The following is a 24,165-nucleotide window of genomic DNA, read 5'->3' as shown; positions in this document are numbered from 1 at the left end:
CAGTTTTTAAACATTAGTGGAGAGAAAATAGCACAGAACTAATCAAGCTGAACAATTATAGCCTACTGTACTAAGTGAACAATTATCGCATACCCATTAGCATATGGAGACACCCGACGATCACGACGAAGCGGAGGTGACCTGCTGTAACTTCGCCCCCGTCGTGGTGAGTAGCTACGGCGTCTTGGAGAGTAACTTCGACGAGGGCTGCGACTCCTGTGTACAAACGAATTATATGCATGAGTGACAATGGAGCTTGAAGATTAACTAACTACAACACTTAAAAAAAAAACTATAATAAAGTGCATTTCAATCTCATATAGCCCCTATGCCTTCTGCACATATCAGTGATTCCCTGCAGGTCGAAAACCGGACTGTTCCAGCCATACCTCCCATATTTATAACCATCCCCATAGCCTCCCTGATAGGGGCTATATGATGGGCTTTGAATTCTTCTTCTGTTGCTGCTACCTCCATAGCCTGGGCTGGCACTGTAGTGACGATTGTCATAACTTGGGCTGTAGCTTAAGCGTTGCCTCCCAGTTGCCAATGTACCATAAACACCAGGACTATACCTAGGGCTTCTCACACTAGAATAATAATAATCATAATTAAGATATTTACCATTGGCAATAGATAAGCCATGTTTGTACACCCAAAGTCTAGATGTACCATCCATCCATTATCCATCATGCACAGAACCCAACCAACAATGCATAGAAAATTGAAATATGCAAAAGCCATAAATAAAAATCGCAAACGAACATACAACCACCAGCACATCTTACAAGAATGAATTGGTTTTAAAAACCTAAAAATCCAGGACATGAGTCAACCTTACCATCATAAATAGCTGGCATATTGTTAACAGCACAGTTTACTGCACCCATGGCTTTGGGCTACTTCTATTTTGGAAAATAAAAATTGATTGTGAAGTCAGACAGCATTATTTACCTGCGCCCATAGCTTGGGCTACGCCTGTAGCGAGGACTGGGGCTTCGACGACGGCCACTGCCTAAGCCTCCAGCACCTATACGCAATCGACATTCGCGTGCAAAGTGGCCAGGCTCACCACACTCATAGCACTTAAGATCATCCCCACCACCACGACCACGACCACCACCTCCTCCCCCTCTTGAACTCCGAGACATCTCAACTCTCCACCCATTCTTGCCTGTATAAATTAACAAATGTAGAAGTTAAAACAGATTACAACAGTTATTGCTAAAGCATCAGAAATTGATGCCAAAAACTGTTTTGAGGACAACAGTGAGGTATAATAACAGCTCCACAATAAGAAAAATCATACCATTTAGCCCACGAATTGCATCCACTGCATCTCGTCGGTCATCAAACTCTATAAATGCATAGCCTGGAGGCTTCCTTGCAACCCAGACACTGCATTGGTTTATCAAAAATGTATGAAAAATTAAACAATTGACACACTTCAAGACAATATAATTAAAAAAGACAAAATCAGAAACATATCAAGAATAGTGACACAGTACAGACTACAGACAGTAGGATGACAACGTTGTCAATTAAAAAACAAGCACTATAACAGAAAACACAAAAACAATCAGTTAAAGCCAACATCCCTGAGTAAAATTTAAGTTCAACAAAATTTACAAACTCATTAGTAATTATTAATCCCTACAGAAAACCTAAAACCTTCTTATAATATAGCAGTCAATACAGACACAGAAAGCTTTCAAATTTCTTTAGTAGCTCATCTCTTCATTTTTGTGAATTAAGGATCCATTAATCTATAGCAGGCAGCACTATCCCAACAAATGAGAGGGGTGAGCTGTCATGTCCCTGCCTAAATTCAAACAATCTCAATTAAATAATATGCCCATCGATCCCAGCAGGTCTTAATATTGAATATTAATTAAACCAATTAAAAAATGCAAGTTAATACTAGGCAGAAGTTAAAGCAACAGGCAATCCACAATTAGAAATTATAATGAAGCGATTACTTGTACAGCTGCAATTTCTTTCCAAACAGAATAAATAATAATGAACTAATGGTCAAGAGGCGCCCGAAGGGTTATGACCATTGAAGAAAAGAGGTATATAAGAAGATAAATCTAGGGGAAGGAAGGGCATCAGCAGATATAATTATTTATTTTTTCCTTCATGGAGTATGAATTAAAGATTCAGCAATTTTGAGGACAAAACCTCTCATAGATCAGAAATTCAAGAACGTAAACCCTTAATTTCCTCTTTGAGTTAGTGGATGAAAACCCCAACTTTAGCAGAAATGTTTAAAGGCATTTCTACAAAAGAAGTAGCTGTTAAGTGTAAGAAGAATTGCAGCAAATATTCAAAAATAAGTTTTATATTTTCAAAATAATACTATAAATTTTAAATCTGAAATTTATATCAAAATTATAATATAAGAATAAAATGATATTTGTAATTAATTATGCTAAGCCCTATTGTGAGTGTGGGATATTTATTTAAAGCAAAAATAAAGAAATTCTAAAACAGGACATTACATGTGCTATATCAAACCACTTGAAAGTATTTTGGCAAAGCCAAAACTGAGAGCCCATCCATCTATAGTAGGCATAATAACTTAGAGGTAAATTAAGAGGAGGCATAAATAAGCTCACCCCCCCTTCTATAGTAGGACAAAAAAATTGATCATATTTAGGTGAAGCCAAAATGAGTGACCCATCCGTCTATAGTAGGTAGCATTCTCCCGACAAAGGAGGAAGAGGGGTAAGCTCTCCTAACAATAATAATTGGGGGAGATGATCCAATGTAGCAGATTAGGGAGCTTGACTGATAGATGAAGAGATGATCTAGATATTTCCCCATGTTTGTTCTTGCCGCAAAAGAAAAATGGCTGCTCTCACTGCAGAACAGGAGAAAGTGTGCCTACGTTGTGCCTTGTTCGCCTGCGTCGTGCTCAGTTTGTGCCCAAATTGTGCCCTTTCTTCTTGCTATCTGCCGCAACACGGGAAAACAAAAAAATGTGTTTTCTAACTTTTTGTTTTAGCCTTTTACGGTTTACATGACCCGTTTTCATTCTGAAAATTGGAAAAAAAACATTCGAAAATCATGTCCGACTTTGATTCGAAAAAAAAACGTGACGGATTCGTGGTTGAAAACGTAGAAGCGTTTCAGGAGAAAAATGAAAGAACCCTATCCGAATCCACAGGGATTCCAAAATGATTCAGAATCTGAAACGTATCGTACCTGGATACGGCATACATCTTGGACGAATTGGTAACTTAGTATATAATACATAACACTAACGGCAATAATTTTAAATTCCCACTTCATTGTTCAAACTTTAACCAAAAGCACTGTTCCACGGGAATGCGCCCCCCCTTCAAAATCCTAGCGTTTCTAGGACAGAGACGTCTCCTGGACATGGGCACACGGGGAAGGCCGTGCCACCTCTAAAGTACCTTGGGGATGCCAATGAGATGGCGGGGACACTTAGATGTCTCCAAGATGTCCTGTAGACCTAGACGTCCCTTGACCATCTCGAGAAAGCCCAAAAGCACCCATGGCCAATCACGCCAAAAGTGACAAAAAATAAAAAATCTAAAATATTTTATGGTAACAGAGCCCAAGGCTGATGCCTAACGGCCAATGGGCCCCACTAGTGCCTCCTAAACTCTATTCAACACTCCAAATCCCTCATTTTTACTCACAACCTCATTTCAACAGCTAGGTTGAAGAGGAGCAAAAGAGTGAGTGAAGGAGTGAAAGAGTGTGATTGAGGTGTTGCAAGTACAAAAGGGGTGAGAAGAAGCAAGAAGAAGAGGAAGGAGAGCAATTCTACACCCAGTTGGAAGGATTTTCCAAGCATAAGGTAATATTCTATAATTTTTTTGAGCTTTTTTTGTTTTTATATTAGTTTTATTTTCAAAATTTAATTTTATTCATCATTTCATAGACATGGCTGCAAGTGCATATTCAATGATTCATTGCAATGTTCATTGTTCATTGTTCATATTATCATCAAGTTTCAACACTATGTTCCACGGGGATGCATCCCCTTCCCTTTTTCCCTCATACCCGTACCGAGGAGTGGGGACGGGAATTTGCCGTTTCCTAAGCGTCCCCTTATTGGCGAAAACACAGGGACGTTTCAGGGACGGCTGTTGGGCAGTAGGGGACGGCAGGGGACGGCCAGCTATCCCCGGGACAGCCAAGGGACGCCTAGGGGACGGCCAGCTGTCCCCGGGACAGCCAGGGGACGCCTAATTGTCCCCAGGACAGCTGGCATCCCCTAATTGTCCCCGAGACAGCTGGCCGTCCCCTATTGCCCAGAATTTTTATGTCCAAAATAAATAAATAAACACATTTTTAATTTACAATAGAGGTTTGGCTGGCCCCACCAAGACCCCAAATAAACATTAAAATATAACAAACCCTAATCTAATGCATAAAACAAACTAAAGGAAGAAAAAGACACTCATTTTGACATTTGCAAAATAGGAAAAGAGCAGCAAGAAGAGAAGAAGCAGCTGGTTAAGGAGTGAACAGCAGGTGAAAGAGGAATTGGTCCAGTTCCTTTGCTACAGAGAGGAATTGGTCCACACATAGCTTCATCCAATCAGTCAAGAGGAGTCACCTTACCTCTAGACGAACAGAGAAGTTAGTGGTTGTTCACAATGCATTGCGGCTACAAGATCGCCGGACTCCAGCTTTACGTTGGGATGTCAATCCTAAAGATGCTATGCAAGTTGAGGACGACGAGACACCTCAAAGATTGCTTGGGGTTCCATTGGTTGAGGAGGCAGCCCCTCATATTGATAGTGACTCGGACAGAGACTCTAGCTCTGATCTTGATTTAGACTCTTAGTCTTAGACCTACCATGTGCTGCTTATGGACAGCCATATATTTTCCTAGTTTATCCTGAGTCTTGACATTATGATAGACAGCTGATTATGGACTTCTATGTTTTAACTTTTCTATTTACAGTTTATGTCATCTCATAGTTATGGATGTTTATGACATATGTTGGTGTAAAAGTTCTTCAAATTTCAATTCAAAATCAAGGTATGTATAATGGTGTTGTATTGCAATGCAAATATTTCTCACAGCATATATCAATTCTGTTTTCTAATTATCTTCTATGTATTGACGATGGTGGAGAAAGAACATTAATAATTTTGATGTCCTTTGGATAACAATAACAGGCGCATATATATCTTACAAGAGAGATGTCATGGGCAGACAACGTGGAGACATGCCTGTCCATAGCATCTCTTAATTGTGCCTCTACAAATAAACCAATATGAATCGGTGCATGCTTATCGGGTTTAACACAGCAATCGATGTTTTGTTTATGCCAAACGATCGGTATTGCCAACCGATAACAATGTGAATCTGCAATGTATGCTATCGGGTTAATAGCCCGATAGCATATTGGTGCTGATTCATTATGAATCGACACCAATATGCTATCGGGTCTAGTAACCCGATAGCATATGATCAACGCTTAACTAATGTTAAGCAAGTCGCCGATCAAAACAAAAGCGCAATCGGATATTATTCATTGTTAACCCGATAACATATAGTTATCAACTTTTAATATAAATTAATTATATATATTATATATATGTATATATACATGTGTATATATACATATATACACATGTATATATATATATATATATATATATATATATATATATTTCTTGGCAAGGATTTCTTCATCTGATCGATGCTATTTCATCAACACTCCCTCTTAGCTCGAGAAGATGAATGACAACATATCTAGCATCACATTTCTCGTGATGGTCAGGATTCCTCATGGAGTCTCATAATCTCACTCTACAGAGGATCATATCACTCAAACACATGATATGAAGTATCACCTAAACATGTGATACAAAAATCATATCACCTAAGCACGTGACTCATGATGGTCAGGATTCCTTATGGAGTCTCATAATCTCACTCTACAGAGGATCATATCACTCAAACACATGATATGAAATATCACCTAAACATGTGATACAAAAATCATATCACCTAAGCACGTGATACAAAAGTTCACCACAATAACTTTTGATGACAAGATATCACTTAAGCACGTGATATCGGTATTGCAATTTGCAATACTAAGGATAAAAACACGAGAATAATTAAATCCTCATTTTATCCAAATTGTGGTATGTGCGCTGACATTTCAAAATGTCTTTACCACAATATAATTATGGCACATCCATAACATACCAAGAATCACACATGATATCTGGTTTGATCATTATAAGATCGTCACCTTATAATGTCTACATACAAGTGTCCATTATCTGAGAGATCGTCACCTCTTAGAAATGTACACAAGGGGTGGAGCCCATAAAAGTCATAGCATGACAAAGAAGTTTACACATTAAACATCTTTATTAATATATAAGTACAGATTACGAAGCAAATTACCTTTCAATCATACCAAGACCTTTTCTGAAGTGCTCAACTTTCACCCTAGAAAGTGGTTTGGTAAGAATATCTGCTGTCTGGTCCCCTGTACATATGTATTCCAACTGGATCACATTCCTGTCTACCATATCTCGCACATAAGGGTATGGAATCTCAATATGTTTGGATCTGTCATGAAACACCGGATTCACTAAGAGTTTTATGCAACCCTGGTTGTCACAATGAATAACTGTATGTTTCATTGGTTCACCAAATAACCCTACAAGCAACTTCCTAAGCCATACTGCCTCTCAAGAAGCCATGGAAGCTGCAATATACTCGGCCTCAGTGGAACTCTGTGCTACTAATGACTGTTTTCTGCTAATCCTGATATCATGGCTGAACCTAAATTGAAGCAACATCCTGAGGTGCTTTTCCTGTCATATACACTTCCAGCCCAATCTGAATCTATGAATCCATGTAAATCCAAATCAACTCTCTTATACATGAGACCAAGATTTAAAGTACCTTGTAGATATCTCATGATGTGTTTTACTGCTACCAGGTGTATCTCCTTTGGTTCACACATAAACTGACTCAAAGCATTAACTGCGTAACAGATATCTGGTCTTGTATTTACCAAATACATCAGGGACCCAATCATTTGTCTGTATAGAGTAGGATTTGTGGGTTGTGATTCTATTGCTGCTTCCTTAAGTCTATGAAGGTTTGTTTCCATCGGAGAAGTCATAGGTCTACATTTTAACATCCAAATCTCTTCAAAATGTCCAAGGTATACTTACCCTGGTTTAGTATGATGCCATCAAAATTTTGCCATACTTCTAATCCTAGGAAGTAATGAAGGAGTCCCAAGTCCTTCATGTCAAATTCTTTAGCAAGGTCATTCTTGCATTGATCTATGAGGTGATCTTCACCTGTGATTAACAAATCATCAACATATAGAATCAATATCAACATATCACCTTTGTTTTGTTTATAGTAAAGATTTGGATCTGCATCATTCTTTGAAAAACCTAGCCCCGTGAGATAAGTATCAATTCTTTCATACCAGGCCCTGGAAGCCTGTTTAAGCCCATAAAGAGCTTTCTTGAGTCTACACACATGAGACTCTGCATTATGAATCTCAAATCCTTCAAGTTGCTCTAGATATACTTCTTCTGCAATCTTTCCATTAAGAAATGTTGTCTTTACATCCATCTGATGTACTTTCCATCCTTTTGTTGCGGCAATGGCTAAGACTACTCTTACTGAGGTGTATCTGGCCACAGGTGCAAAGGTTTCTTCGTAATCAATTCCTTCCTTTTGTGAGAACCCTCTGGCTACAAATCTGGCCTTCTGTTTCTCAATGCTGCCATCTGGAGCATGTTTGATCTTGAAGAGCCATTAGGAAGATACAACAGATTTTCCAACTAGCCTGGGAACAATCTCCCAAACATCATTTCCTACAATGGACTAGTATTCATCAGACATGGCATCCTTCCATACTTGATGTTTAAGTGCATCTGATACATTGGTAGGTTCAGCTTTTGAAAGGTCATTCATGAGGGCAACATAGCTGGTGAATCTGTTAGGCCTTTTGCTTTCTCTGAAGGTTCCTGAAGGGGCAGCATACTTATGAGCTTCTTCTACAGTTTTGGTGGTCCATAGTGGTCTTTTCTTGAGATTTTCTCTAGGTGGGTTTTGAATTTCACCTTCATTTTCCTCAAGATTCTCCCTTTGAAACTCAAAAGCAGGATCTTCATCTATGCTAGGAGCAGGAACATGGACTTCAGGTTCTATATAACTTTGGGCTTTTATGAAGGCTAAGTCTTCTTCAAATATTACATCCCTACTAAGTTCAATATGCCTCTGACTAGGTATGTAGATTCTATAGGCCTTGGAGGTTTCACTATACCCAACAAATATTCCCCTTTTTCCTGAAGGCTCTAGTTTTAACCTTTTCTCTTTAGGTACATGGATATAAACAAGGCATCCAAATATTCTAAGATGGCTAATATCTGGCTTTGTTTTAGTAAAAACTTCCTCGGGAGTTTTATCTTCAATATAGGAGTGAGGACATCTATTTTGGATATACACGGTAGTGCAGGAGGCTTCTGCCTAAAGATGGGTATCTAGGTTTTGATCAAGAAGAATAGATTTGGCAGCTTCTACAATTGTCCTATTTTTCCTCTCAGCTACCCCATTTTGTTGAGGATTATAAGGTACAATAAACTCCCTCTTAATCCCAGCATTTTTACAAAAAATCTTTAAATAGATCTGAGGTGTATTCCCCCACATTGTCAGTTCTTAGGGTTTTAACTTTATTACCTGAGAAGTTTTCTGTTAGGGTTTTAAATTATTTAAACTTATTAAGGATCTCTTCTAATTCTTCACATTTCAGAAAGTAGATCCAAGTTTTTCTAGAGTAGTCATCCACAAATATTACATAATACGAAAATCCCCCTTAAGAGGGTACTGACATAGGTCCACATACATCAGAGTGGACTAATTCTAAAACATTACTTGTTTTCCTAGTACTATTTTGAAAAGAGCCCTTAGTATTTTTACCTAGGGCACATCCCTTGCATGCCCCTGAATGATATTGCTTTAACTTGGGTAAACCTGTGACAAGGTTTTCCATAGATGATAAAGCTCTGAAATTCAGGTGACCTAGTCTTCTATGCCAAACTTCATTAGCATCTGCAACTTCATGGATTAGGGCCAAGTTGGGCTCTGTGCATAGCTCATATAAGTAACCTTGTCTTTGACCAATGGCTTTGGCTTTCTTGATGGACGAATTCTTTGGCCAAGCCAACACTTTGTTGTCCATGAAGGTCACCCTATACCCATTATCCTCTAGTGTTGAGATGGAGACTAGGTTCCTCTTGATGCCTGGGACATAGTACTCTTGTAAGCTGTAATGATAAGCATGACTTCGATCTGATGATGCAGGTTCCAATTCCTCTGACTGGATATGCAAAGTCATCTCCGATTGTTACTTCCTCATCGGTCTCCTCTATCATGGAGTCTAACACTTCTTTGAACCCTGTAATATGTCTGGATGAGCCACTGTCAATCACCCATGAGTTAGCCTTGTTTGATACTTGGTTTGAAAGTGCCGAGTAGAACACATATTTCTCGGAATCATCTTCGTCCTTTGACTTTCCAACTTTGACAAATGTAGCTTGTTTAGATCTTTCAGGACATTTAGCAACATAGTGCCCGAACTTGTCACACCTGAAGCATTGAATATGAGAGAGATCCTTCTTGGAGGTATTCTTGCCTTGATGTCCTTTCCTCTTCTTGAATTGTTTCTTCTTTCTTTTCTTATTAGAGTTGGCGTTTAGAGCTTGAAGATCTTCATCTATATTCTTATGCTTGATCCCTTTCTTATTCAACCTTGATTCTTCTTGAAGACAATCCGCTCTTAGCCTCTCAAAATTTGGATATTTAGCCCTTGCATTGATGCCTTGAACGAATGTTTCCCAGACACTAGGTAACCCATCTAGAGCAATGAGTGTTAACTCTTTACTTTGGATTTCATATCCAAGTGTTGCTAGTTCATCCCTTAGGGTAGATATCCGCATGAAGTAGGCATTGATTGACTCCCTTTTTATCATACTTATATGATTTATCTCTCTTTTTAGAGCCAAGGTTCTGCTTGCATTGGTTATCTCAAATGCATTTTCGAGTGCCTTGAACATATGATAGGCAGTCTCATGTTTCTTTATGATTGGCATAATATTGTTTCTCACTCTGTCAACTATGATCTTGATGGCCTTTTCATTACCCTCGATCCATGTTGTTTTGTCAGGTTCATTCTCAAGTTCTTTAGATTCGACTCTTAAAAATGATTCAACTTTATTCTCCTTTAGGATCATCTTAATTCTGAATTTCCATGATGAGAAACTGTCGCCTCCTTCGAGTCTATCTTCAAATCTGATAGTGCTGGCCATTTGAAGAAATGTGATGTTAGATATCTTCTTGACTTTGAATTTTTCACAAAATTGAATGCCTCAGGTTCGATCTACCGAGGCTCTGATACCATGTAAAAGTTCTTCAAATATCAATTCAAAATCAAGGTATGTATAATGATGTTGTATTGCAATGCAAATATTTCTCACAGTATATATCAATTCTGTTTTCTAATTATCTTCTATGTATTGCAGATGGTGGAGAAAGAACATTAATAATTTCGATGTCCTTTGGATAACAATAACAGGCACATATATATCTTACAAGAGAGATGTCATGGGCAGACATGTCTCCATAGTGGAGACATGCCTGTCCATGGCATCTCTTAATTGTGCCTCTACAAATAAACCGATATGAATCGGTGTATGCTTATCGGGTTTAACACAGCGATCAACGTTTTGTTTATGCCAAACAATCGGTATTGCCAACCGATAACAATGTGTATCTGCAATGATAGCATATTGGTGCCGATTCATTATGAATCGACACCAATATGCTATCGAGTCTAGTAACCCAATAGCATATGATCGGCGCTTAACTAATGTTAAGCAAGTCGCCGATCAAAACAAAAATGCAATCGGATATTATTCATTGTTAACCCGATAACATATAGTTATCAACTTTTAATATAAATTAATTATATATATTATATATATATATATATATACATACGTGTATATATATATACATATATATATATATATACATATATATATATATATATATACATATATATATATATATATACATATATATATATATATACATATATATATATATATACATATATATATATATGTTGGCAAGGATTTCTTCATCCGATCGATGCTATTTCATCAACAATTGGCAATGATTGATAAAAGCATTTGAATTTTGGTAAAATGTTTGTCAATTCTCTTGTGAAATCTCAATTCAAGTCTAATGCAATGTATTAATGTCTGATGAATGCTTTGCCATTGTTATGATATGCATATTTGAAATTTCTCTATATTTGTAAAAACCCCCCTATTTTTTTATCAGCTGTCCCCCCGAAAATGACCCAAAGGTACCCCTGTACCGGAAACACGTCCCGGCATCCCCTGTCGTCCCCATTCCCGAAACTCCGTGGAACATTGTAATTCAACATCAAAATTTAAATTTTATTTTCAGGGTCAAACTCAGCTAAAACTTTATCTTCTGCTTCTTCGCTTCGTGCAACCTGAAGTAAGAAAAACAAAAGTGAAATCCTTGGTTGACAAAGAATAAGAATGATTTTTTTTGCATTCTCTACTTCAATGCTTCATGCGACCTTATGTAAGAAAAACAAAAAGAAAATCTTTGTCTTAATCCTTCGCATTATGTTGTTGCAACTTGCATGCATAGTTTGAATTTTAATTTTAGAATTATAAAATTGTAAATTTTATATTTTTTATTGCAATGTCGCAAAGAGTTCTCATGACATGAGTGAGGATGAGGTTGAAGTTCACAGTGAGGTACAATCTGATTATGCACCTAAGGTTGAGACTAAGATGGGTGACCATGACGATGAAATCCAAACCACTAGCTCCATGGCGAGTGCAACTACAAGTACTATTAATTGCCCTTCAACATTATTGGCAGAGTATGCTAGGGTCCTTTTGATTGTAAGCCTCCTTTGAAACAACTTGCAACAAAATTACCGAGCAAGCCTAGGACAATTGGCGGCACAAGGTTGTGGAAGTGCCACTTTTGTGCCATTGAAAATTTTGGCAGCATGACCAGAGTTAATACCCACCTCCTTCATATCCGAAGAAAAGGTGTGGAAAAGCATGAACATTTTTGGGGAAACAAGCAAACCTGAAATACAGAGCTGAGATATAAAAGCTATGGGGTGTCAATGAAGACAATGTAGCTGCACCTCTATCTGCTTCTTTGTCACACAAGCCGTAGGGTCATCCAAGCCAGCCACACGGTTCTTCTATTTTGCAGAGGCGAGTAGCACATATGCCAAGTCCTTCTTCAGGGGCCCATGCAGTAGAGGCTATAGGGAAATGCAAGTTGACAATTTCAACTACTAACTGAAATAAACTTCCCACGGTTTCTTAAGAGGTTTTTGTTTTTGCTTTGGAGGTTTGTTTGAGTTTGGGTAATGTCATAAACATTTGCTCATACAACAGAAATAATTTGCCAAGAATGTAAACTATTGAATTTATTCAAATAGTGAAACGGCAGATCTGTGAGTATTATTATTGGAATAAATAATCCAGGAAATTATTAAAGAGAAATTATGCTGCTATTTTCAGAAACTTAGAATTAATACTGGTTAACATACCCGGACTGTTTTCATTCTCTGTTTATACCCATAATTGACAGGCTGATAAATGAGTTGACTCAGGCAATGTACAATGCTGGCGCTAGCTGCATATCACAGATTTTCACCTACAGCATGCTATTTATTATTATCCCCTGTGGCTGAAGATCTGAGTCAATCTAGGCTGAGATAAGGCTTAAGCTGGTTGTAATTTCACACATCTTCTCCTACAAGCAGCGTACTATGAAGTGAGATGGGTCCTCAAGAAATTTGATCTGCCTTCATGATATTGCTGGCCGCTCAGACCAGATCTATGTGCACTTCCAAACACTCTGCAAATTCAACTTCCAAACTGCGATTTGGACTCTGTTTGCTGCCCAAGGTATTAAGAATTTTATTGGCTCGGGGTTCTGTCCAGAAGACATTGGCTGGCCAGGGGTTTCGTCTTGGGTTCCTTTCTCACGACTTGTTTCGCAGAATTTTTCCCAAACAAAAATGAAAGAATGAATCGATACCTTTTCCCTTGGAAGACCCGATAATATACTTTCCAAAAAACCCCGATTTATTTCATTTCCCCTTTATTTGAAAAGTGGCGGCTAACTTTAAATTAAAATATTGACCCCATCAATAGTAGGCTATTTATCACATAAGAATGCTAAGAGGTGGTAACTTATTTGAAGGGGCCCACCATAATGAATAACGTGGCCTCAATGTCTAATGAATTTTATTTACTTTTATTTAATCTTTTATCCCCTTTATTCTTATACACTTGGCTAAGGATAAAATAGTCTAATATTATTAATTTATTGAGACACTAAGGGACCGGGGACATCACACTAACCCAATAGCTGAATTATTCAATGTGCAATTGAAGGATTATATAGATGATGCTATTGGCAAATTCTTCTTTGCTAATGGCATTCCATTCCATGTGGCTCGATATCCTTATTATAAGAAGATGATGGCGATGGTAGCAAGGGGAGAACCTTCATATGTGCCCCAAGGGGGGACAAAGTTGAGAACCACAATCTTGGATAAGAGCTATTCCAAGATAAATTGTTAATGGACAAAATGAAGGAATATTGGGTGCAAAGTGGACGTAGTATAATCATGGAGATGGGTGGATGGACATTAAGCATTGTCCACTCATCAATATCATGGTTACGTGTACAAAGGACCCATATTTCCTGAAGGCAATTGATTGTTTAGGGCATCGCAAAGATGTTGATTTTCAATTTCAAATCCTATGCTATTGAGGAGGTTGGGCCACAAAATGTGGTCCAAGTAGTGATGGATGCAGCCCATGTATGCAAAGTTGTAGGGAAATTGATTGAGGCAACTTATAGACATATTTTGATGGACTCCTTCTTTATCAATGGTCAATGATGCTAGAGATGTGCAAATTGCTTATCTACAACCACCATAGTTCACTTGCACTCTTCAAGAGCTTCTCTAAAGAGTTCTTGAAACATGTTGAGACTAGATATGTGCCACTAGGGGAGACAAAGTTGAGAACCACAATCTTGGATAAGAACTATTCCAAGATAAATTGTTAATGGACAAAATGAAGGAATATTGGGTGCAAAGTGGATGTAGTATAATCATGGATGGGTGGATGGACATTAAGCATTGTCCACTCATCACTATCATGGTTACGTGTACAAAGGACCCATATTTCCTGAATGCAATTGATTGTTTAGGGCATCGCAAAGATGTCGATTTTCAATTTCAAATCCTATGTTATTGAGGCTACAAAATGTGGTCCAAGTAGTGACGGATGCAACCCATGTATGCAAAGTTGTAGGGAAATTGGTTGAGACAACTTATAGACATATTTTGATGGGCTCCTTGTTTATCAATGGTCAATGATGCTAAGAGATATGCAAATTGTTTATCAACAACCACCACAATTCACTTGCACTCTTCAAGAGCTTCTCTAAAGAGTTCTTGAAACATGTTGAGACTAGATATGCATCTTATTTCATTCTCTTGAAAAGGACACTCGAGTTGCAAGAGGCATTGCAACTAATGGTTAGGACAACAAAATGGAATCGGTGGCCTAAGTCCAACACAGAGCAGGGGACGAGGGTCAAGGATGTAATGATGAGTGATGCTTTTTGGGGTGATGCAAAATATATAGTCTCCGTCATTATTCCAATTTTCCAAGTCATTAGATATGGGGATGTCGATGCACCCAACCTTGGAGAGGTGTATGAGTGCATTGATGTTATGCTTGACCAAATGAGGGTTGTCGTGCAAGAAGACCCCACATTAGCATTTGACAATGAAAACATTCAGCCAATCATTCATCGGAGATGGGAGGAGCTCAGCACTCTCTTGCACATGGCTGCCTATGCATTGAACCCCAAGTGGTACAAGCATGGGCCTGGTAACGTTACACCCATACAAGATGCTGAGGTGAAGGCGGGGTTCTTTAGGGCCATTGAAAGGATGTAGATTTTTATGGAGGCCAACATCATTCATATTGGATGGACAAAATTTGCCACTCTTACGGATAATTTTGAGGCGGCCAAGATGGCTATGGCAACTATGGCACAGGAAGACCCAATTTTGTGGTGGACTTGCCATGGACTGATTTCTTTCACTCTAGCCATTTGATTGCTATCTCAAGTTTCTAGTTCTTCAACTTCTAAGAGGAACTAGTCCTACTTATAGATTCATCCACTCTCTTGAAAGAAAGAAACTTAAATCTAGGAGAGCAAAGAAGTTTGTGGCTATACATAGTGCTTTGCGTCTCATTGACCAGAAGACACTTTTGAACAAAGAGAGTCCAACAGGACAATGTGTAATATCCCTTGGCTAATCTGACCCTGTTTTTGCTTATTTGAACACCAAGGAATATTGTCAAACATTTGGCATACAATGTTTGAAGCCACTGTAGTGAATTCTTTATTTGTCTTCTTTGGGTTTGTAGGCTGCAAATGAAGTTATGGAAAGCTTCTAACAATGCAAAGTTGTTATAGAAATGATATACTAGCTGTTTTAGACCTTTCCACACATATGTAATGACTGAAATTAACTAGTACAGCTAGTTGACATTAAGACAAACACTTGTCATGCATCCCAATGTATACCTACAACCATTAGGCATTTAAGCAAACAATTGGCATGAAAGCTAAGTGGTTGATCAATGTTGAATGTTACCATGAATGTGGAATATGCAAATTATATCTCCATTAAACATATGCAACCTCCAAGTATTTCATGATATAATCATAATAGAAAATGATGCAATGAAGTAATGATTTTCTAATACAATGACCATAGATAGAAAACCTAGTATTTCAATGGCTGCCTTGATATATTGGTTTGATTCTCCTCATATGCAAATCCCTTGTCAAATATATATATCTGTTCAACCTTTCTAAATCCCCTTCTATAGAACTCAAACTACTGTAGCGCACTATTCACGGCACTGTAGCGCACTGTTCACGGCACTGTTCACGGCACTGTAGCGCACTGTTCACGGCACTGTTCATGGCACTGTAGCGCACTGTTCATGGCACTGTAGCGCACTGTTCATGCGCACTGTTCACGCGCACTGTAGCAGCAAGAACAAACTTGCAATCTGCTCTTAAAACCTTGAATAATTTGTTGATAATCTCTCCCAACAAGAATGATATAACTCCATGTGCCAAAGAAGGATGATTCACAACCAATTATAAATGTTCGCCAACAATAAACTTCAAACCCTTGTAGAAAACTTCACCAATTTGCACAAATGAAAGAACTGAAGTATTCTTTCCCACAACTGCAATAATTCAGGTGTTATTTCACACCTTCAAAATTACTATCAATAGGAAGTTTTCGTTTCCTATGATCAAAGAAGAAAATTGCGAAAGCCCTAGGCTCCACAATAAAAATCAATCAAAATACTATTCATCAACTGGATGCCGAGAATGAACTCTTGCCTTTCCTTTTATTCTTTCCTTAAGAGAGCTCAAACACCTTCCTGGCCAATGTGGGATAAAAGATTTATTCCCACATTAAATTATTCACTTAACGCACTTTATTATATTAAAGTGACTTTATTATTATAAAGTTAATTTAGAACTTTATAATAATATTAAAATATTAAATAAATCACTTAAGTCACTTAAACTTTAATATCTCTTGATGTACTTGTCTGATTGCTAAGCCGTCTGAGCCAGGAGTCGACTCTCCCTGTTCTCCATGTGATTGGATGCCTGTTTAAAAATAGAAACCCTGAATAATGACTTACTATAAATAGTAAGTACGTGGAACTGAGTCTAGAAATAGCTGCAAAGGCCCAATCAAGGTCGACACTGCCAATAAGCTCTGCTCAGGTGTCTTTCTATTAATAGGAACCCTGACTCTCCCAAAATAGTAACTTACTATAAATAGTAAGTGTGCCAATCTGAGTCAAAAAACCTGCGCAAAGGCCAAAACTTGAATCCAGCTGAAGAGTAATGTCTCTAATCACCAAGTAATTGCCACACGAGGTCCTCTATCAATAATTATTAGCCTACGAGGGTCAAATGATAGGCTAATTCTTACAAACTCTGATGCTCGCAAAATGGGGACATTACACAATGGGATGTAGAGCCAAGGAGCCAACACAAATTGATGAGGATGCTAAACTTACAGAGGCAAGGCTGGTTGGTATTAGTTTGGTGGATCTTGACCACGTAGAGTCCAACAATTATAACGATGAGGAGTTTCGAGATGACTAGAAGCCTCACTTCACTACTTTTGTTATTTTCACATCATTGTAATCATCTTTATGAAATCTTGAATATAATATAAATTTCAAATCTGAAATTTTCATTGTTCAAACTTCATTGTTAAATTGTTAATGTTGAATGTTTAACTTCAAATTTTAGTAGTATTTTAGTATTTACTATTTTACTAATTTGCCAAAGTTTCATTTGAGAATTCAAAATCCTGCCCCCCGTTCCCAAACTTAGACCCTTGCTCCCCTCGTCCCTCCATTAGGAAACTCCATGGAACTATGACTAACAGAAAAACTTCAAAATTTCTGATGTGGTATTGTGTAAGAAGTCCAAAATACATTTTTTTGGTATGTGGTTGTGTGTAGGCTTCTGCAGACATTCTCTGGCTTCATTTTAACAGTGTGATGTTATATTGCCACTGTTACACACAATTTTTTCCTTGGGGGATGGCTATATATATACATATAGTCAAGTGAGAAAAAATCATCATACCAGCATACCTGAATCCTGAACCCATACCAAAATCAGCAAATTGGTATTTCACAACCAAAAGCCAAAATGAGATCTTCATCTCATCCATCTACAATAGGCAGCCTATACCAACAAAGGAAGAAACGTAACCCTCCCATTCTATAGCTATAGTGGGACAAATTGTTATTTTAGAATGTTTACACTTCCGTTAGGAGCATTTATAAAATATCATTGAATCTCACTCTTTTGAATCAAAAATCAAAGCCAATCAAACAGAATAAAGAATGAAGTAGCAAGAAGAAATCAGCAAAGAAAGAACGACACAATATATATACTAAGAAAACTCTTTCAGCCTCAAATATATATCTCACCATATTAATAACTCTAAACAAGTCTTACAAAACAATGATAAGACTCCACAAATGGTGTTGCACTACTGTCAACACTCTAATGGCATGTTGCTAGCCAATCTCTCACTCTAAACCTGCAATACCATCATCTAAGGTGATCTTAAACCTCTATCCCAAGGCTTGGTTTATAGGAAATAAGCCAACCAACAAACCACTTGAGGTTTCCACTAAATCGTGGGCTTTCAAAAGGCTATCCAAGTCATGGGCAAGGTGACCATTCAAAACCATGCACCGCCTTTAATGCATGCTAGTGTAACTCCCACCATTGACTCGTCAAACTAATCAAAATAGATGCTCCATTTGTAGGATGTAACTCATCTTCCACAATGCTGTTAGAGCCTTCCTAGAATAGACAATCCTTTCCCAGTCCACTAAGTAACCCAAATTTTAATGCTCTTACACCAATCATAATACTGTTTGACTGTGTTGGTGTGGATGGGGATATTTCCTATTCGATTTCCCCTTTTGTAGTGTGAACAAGGCACAATATCTAACTAGTTCCTAGTTAGGTTATTTGCATGCATGTTCACATGTTAAGTTTACTTAGGGAGTTAGGAATCTTTTTGGAAGTCTCTAGTAGACATGTGATCTTATCCTATAGTTATCTCATGTCCTAGGATTAAGACACTTGCCATCATCTTAATTAGTCCTATCTCTCAACCTTGCCAATATAAGCAAGCCATCATATGTACATTTTCATCTTTCATGCATCTTTTAATCTTTGATCCCATATTCCTAATGGGGTTATCTTTGATCTCATAATCATAATGGGATAACCTTTAATCAATAGATTTAATCCATCATACACCATAATTTGTGAAGTTCGACAGCTTTGAAATTCGAATGAAGTTCGATGCGGAAGAAATTCGAAATGTATAAAATTCGAATTAAATTCGCCATATGTAATTTTTAAATTTTTTAATAAATATATGTAATATATCTATAAATATATAAAAAATAAACATTATAAATTTATAAATAAACATTATAAAGTATAAACTATTAATTAACCTAGAAAAATATTAAATAAACAACATTATAAACATTAAATAAACAACATTATAAACATTATAAATAAATAATAAACCTAAAAAAATATTAAATAAACAACATTATTAAATAAATAATAATAAAATTTATAATAAACATTATTAAATTGTTTATAAAAATATCAAACCTAAAAAAAATTAAAAATATATAAAAATATATAATATAATATTACAAACTATTAATATAAAATTATAAATTTTTAAACATTATAAACAATGAACATTATAAAAATTATAAATAAAAAAAAAATAATAAACCTAAAAAAAATGGCGGCCTACCTATGCAAGTCGCGGACAGGTCACTGGTGGTGGCGTCGCGGACTGCAGGTGGCGTCACGGACTGGTGGCGTGCGGGCTGGTGGCGTCGCTGACTGGTGGTGGCGTCATCGACTGGTGGCGGCCGGGCAGACTGGGCGACTCCGTTAGCAACTCGCGTGGGCATGACTACAACTCTTGCGGCCGCCCTATTTATAAAATCAGCGATGAAACCCTAAACGCAAGCCAAAAAAACACTTTATCGCAAACCCTAAACTTTTTTTCGAATTTAATCGAATTTTTACATAGTTTTTCAAGTTCGGCGAATTTCAAACTTCAAGGTTCAAATTCGGCCGAACCTGGTGACTTAGCTCTCAAGGAAGGCACCTTTTGGTTTTGTAAGTGATCCTCGGACCTTGGGTCCATTGGTGACTCTAACATGGTATCAAAGCTTCAAATCTACAAGACCCTTCTCAAATTTGGGATATATTCAAGTATAAGTTTTTGTTTAATGCACTTTGGGGCAAAACAAACCTCACCACTATGTTTAAAAGGCCCAAAAACCCCTATTTTCATATATATTACTCCATATTTTGCGATTGGAAAATTTTGACCATTTTAGGAGAATTTGAGGGAATCTCTATGGAATCCATTTGCATATCCATACAGATCTGTATCGTACAACAGTATTGCAATCAACTATTAAATCTATGATACTTGAAAAAATATTTTGCAACATTTTTTGTGGAGGCATCACGTCTACGAAATCAGCCCTACATCACCATCATGTCAAGCTAGCATAAAAGGGTAGGAATTTCAATTTTATTAAAATCATTTTTTAAAACAATGGGAATAATCTCTTCCAACACCTAGGGTGCTTATCTCCCGCGAGTGACGTGATTTACCTGCCACCACAAGCACCACCAAGTGCAACGACATTGCTCCTCAAATCCTCCACTTAAGCCAATGCCCAGAACATTTAGAAGTTGGTCATATGGTGACCAGTACCAGTACCTAGCCAACAAGTTGTTGAAGTCAAATCTTCATTTTTTACCTCTGAGCTCATTAACTTTTTTCCTAGATCTCCAATATTCGTGATTCTTGCAGCATTGGATAGGTGTTGAAGAGCTCTATTAAACCATCTATGCACTTTTTCTAGGTTAAGTCCCATGTACATTTTATTTAGTTTGTTGCATATTTGCATTTTGGATGATTGCTTGGACATCCTAGCACTTGAAAAGGTTCTATTTTGATCGAATGACTTCATTTCAGTTGATGTATTGATCTCTGATCTCTGATCTTATCGTTTGAGAGGTGGATTCTTTGTAATATCATGGTTATGTAACACATCCTTCCGTAATCATTTTAAGACAATAATGAATCTTGGCAAAAAGGCATCTTGATACATTGCAAGTGGTTAATCTTTTGTCTCATTTTTAAGGACTCATCCATAAGCCAAATACACCTTGAAAGATATCAGTTTGGGATAATAAAAATGATCATATCATAGGATTGATAAGCCCAACCATTGGTAATGTCATTTTTTGGGACACTTACTATAAGATCTTAGAAATTAGGTGCCGACACAAACTTTGGACCAAAATTTGGGAGATCTTTGGAGACCCACATAATCCTCCATTCCCAAATGATCCTACATCAAATTGCTTCATTCCACTTAATGATGTAGACAATATACCCTTCGATGAAGATATGTAAGCGAAGCTTGAATATGATGCAACACTTGAGCGTGATGATATAGAGACTTATCCAATTGCTCCTACTCCTATTAAGATCACAAATCCATCTATTGTTGCCTGAATAGAGTAGAGTTGCTTCTTCAAGAACTTTACGACAATTCTTTGCAACAAGTAAATCAAAGTCTTTCATATTCACTTTTGTGGGATGATTACTTGACAAGTATTTCAGACTTGTTTGTGGAGTCTCACAGTCAAATTTGGAGGGCACATTTGAGGAATTATCTCTCATCTTTGATGACAACCCCGTAATAGTTGTTGTGCCATCATCTTTGTCTTTGGATCCTATTCATCATAAGTTGTCGTTTGATCCTAGCTTGTCACCTTCTTCCTTGACTGGACATGGACCTGATTTGATTGCGTCACCATCATCTACTATGGACATGGTAACACATGAGCAGGTTATGCAGACACCATCATCGTACATTTGGATTCTTCCTCCTACTACTTATGCAAAATGGGAGGCATTCTTGAATCAATACTTGGTTTTGTTTCTTCCCAAAGGGAGAAATATTATTTGTAGGCATTGCATCATGTTTTGTCTTCAAGCATTCATCATTATTGTAATAGATTACATATTGTGGAGGGAGATACATAGTGCCTCTTTTTCCCTCTTATTGGGGGGTAATTGATTGTATACTTGTCATGGGTTTCATCCTTAGGATGTCCATCACTTGTTTGTGTGTGTTTGCATCTTTTCTCTCTTTCAGAGAAAATTTGTCCCACTAGGTTTTCTCCTTTTCTCCATTTGTGAGAGATACCTAACATAGCCTAGTCGTTCATCATCATCATCATTATCTTTGCATCATTTGCTTTTATTTACATTCTCCCTAAGTTGCACTTAAGGGGGGGTGTTGATGTGAACAGACGTATTTCACTATCCAGTTTCCCCTTTTGTAGTGTGAACAAGGCACATCATCCAGCCAATTCAAGGAAATAAGAATCTTTCTAGAAGTTTATAGTAGACGTAATCTTACCAAATAGTTGTCTCTTGTCATAGGATTAAGACACTTGTAATCATCCTAGTCAAGCTTGAAAAACTCGGATTTTGCAATAACTCGGCAAGGCCAAAAAATTTTAAAAACTCGGGACTCGCCAAAACTCGTCAAAAAACTCGGCAAAACTCGGCAACTTTATCGAACATTTGAAAATACATTTTTTTTTTATATATAATTCAAAAACACACATTTACACCAAATTTGTATAACATATATGATTTCCATGATATATAAATCAAATTTTTTTGGTAATACATAGCAACAAATGCAAGTATCATAGCATAAACCAAAAACCAAGTGCAACATATGTATAAGAGTTCAATACATATCAACGTATCATAGTGACAGTCTCATAGAGTTATAGAGTCATAGACCACAAAACAAGAACCTCTGAAATTCTGATTACATATCAAGTTCAAAGTTTGGTATCAATGAAAATAAGAAATCATAAATTGCGTCTACGACTAAAGCTCAAAACAGATTGTGGCCGCTGGGTGGGTGGTGCTGAAGTAGTGGCAACATCCTCAACACTAACAGGTGCCTCTGCTGCATGATCAACCTCCTGCTCCTCCTCACGTGCTGCCACTTCCGCATCCCATTCCTCTCCTGCCCTCTCCAACTCACTCAACTGCTCATTAGTAAGGAATGGATCCAAATCATTATCAACATCATCAGGAGAAGCAACCCATTCCACTGCATATGGATCAATGTCATCCAAGTCAAGTGCTTCATATGAATCTTGCCCTAGCACCTTCTTCTCATGTAATCGAATGTTGTACCGCACATAGACAAGATCATTCAAGCGTTGTTGAGTCAACCTATTGCGCTTTTTTGTGTGGATGTTCTCAAAAACACTCCAGTTGCGGTCACAACCAGAAGCACTACAAGGCTGTGATAATATGCGGATGGCAAGCTTTTGAAGATTAGGCGTTGTGGCACCATAATCTTCCCACCACAAATCTGCAAGGATACAAAATGTGATTTATAACTTGTAAAGATTTCAATAATCTTAAAGAGAGAAATAAATGGTAAAAATTAAACATATGTTTTTTTTTACCTGGTCGTAAGGTGGCTCTCCTACGTTTGCAATCAGGTGAAGAAAACAATTCCCCTAAGGCCTTCTTATAACTCTGCAACTCATCAAGTATCAGGTCTCAAAGGATCTCATCATCAACTAATCTCCGAATGCATGTGTCAAGGCCAATTCTAACCTCTGCATCTGCTCTGAAACTCGGAGAGTAAAAAAACTTGGGATTCAAGAAGTAGGCAGCAGCATGAATATGTTGGTGGAGTTGATGGTTCCACCTCCGATCAATTATGCGCCATATGGGTTCATACTTGGTCTTGTTTGACCCATACAAGTGTTGAATCGCCTCTTTGGCCTTATCCATGGCCTCATATAGATACCCCATGGAGTTATGATCCCCATCCACCATTCGTAGCACCCTCACCAACGGTTCCGACACCTAGATATAAAAAATCTAACAAAATCAGCAGATTGAAATATTAGAAAATTAAATAATAAATCAACAATTAAAGTTTCAAAACTTACATTGATGATCTCCTCCACTATCTTGGCAAAATTAGTATCAAAAATGGCAATCACAACCTTCTCTGCTTCAGGCTTTGTAGCATAAGGACTCCCCAACCATCTTTCACTCACGAACATCCGCTTCAGGTTGGGCAATGTAGCAAGTATGCTCTGCAAGGTGAGGAAATTGGTAGCAAAGCGTGTGACCCCCGACCGCACAAGATCCTTACCTTCAATGTGCTCTCTCATAAGATTCAGGACCCATGTGTGATTGTAGATGTATTTGGTGATATTCCTTCCATCTTCAACCACTTTCTTTACCCAACTTAGTTTCCCTATGTCCTCAA

At 37.6% G+C, this 24,165-nt stretch overlaps 1 protein-coding gene across 4 annotated transcripts in view; it reads right to left on the bottom strand.

Moving 5' to 3' along the window:
* Positions 1–24,165, bottom strand: part of LOC131033827 (serine/arginine-rich splicing factor RSZ21A) — a 46,880-nt gene that overhangs the window by 890 nt on the left and 21,825 nt on the right. For 2 of the 4 annotated variants that reach the window (XM_057965114.2, XM_057965113.2), the window contains exons 3-6: positions 1,310–1,398; positions 955–1,174; positions 390–590; positions 94–216 (exon numbers count right to left, since the gene is read on the bottom strand). In XM_057965114.2, coding sequence (XP_057821097.2) covers positions 94–216; positions 390–590; positions 955–1,174; positions 1,310–1,398 — 633 coding nt within the window. The remainder of the gene's footprint in view (positions 1–93; positions 217–389; positions 591–954; positions 1,175–1,309; positions 1,399–24,165) is intronic. The other 2 variants (XM_057965117.2, XM_057965115.2) reach the window with 1 other exon arrangement.

Source organism: Cryptomeria japonica, chromosome 5 (genome assembly GCF_030272615.1).
Source record: "Cryptomeria japonica chromosome 5, Sugi_1.0, whole genome shotgun sequence".
Classification (NCBI taxonomy): Eukaryota; Viridiplantae; Streptophyta; class Pinopsida; order Cupressales; family Cupressaceae; genus Cryptomeria; species Cryptomeria japonica.
The sequence above is the reverse complement of the archived record's forward strand: the minus strand, read 5'-3'. Positions and strand labels throughout refer to the sequence as shown.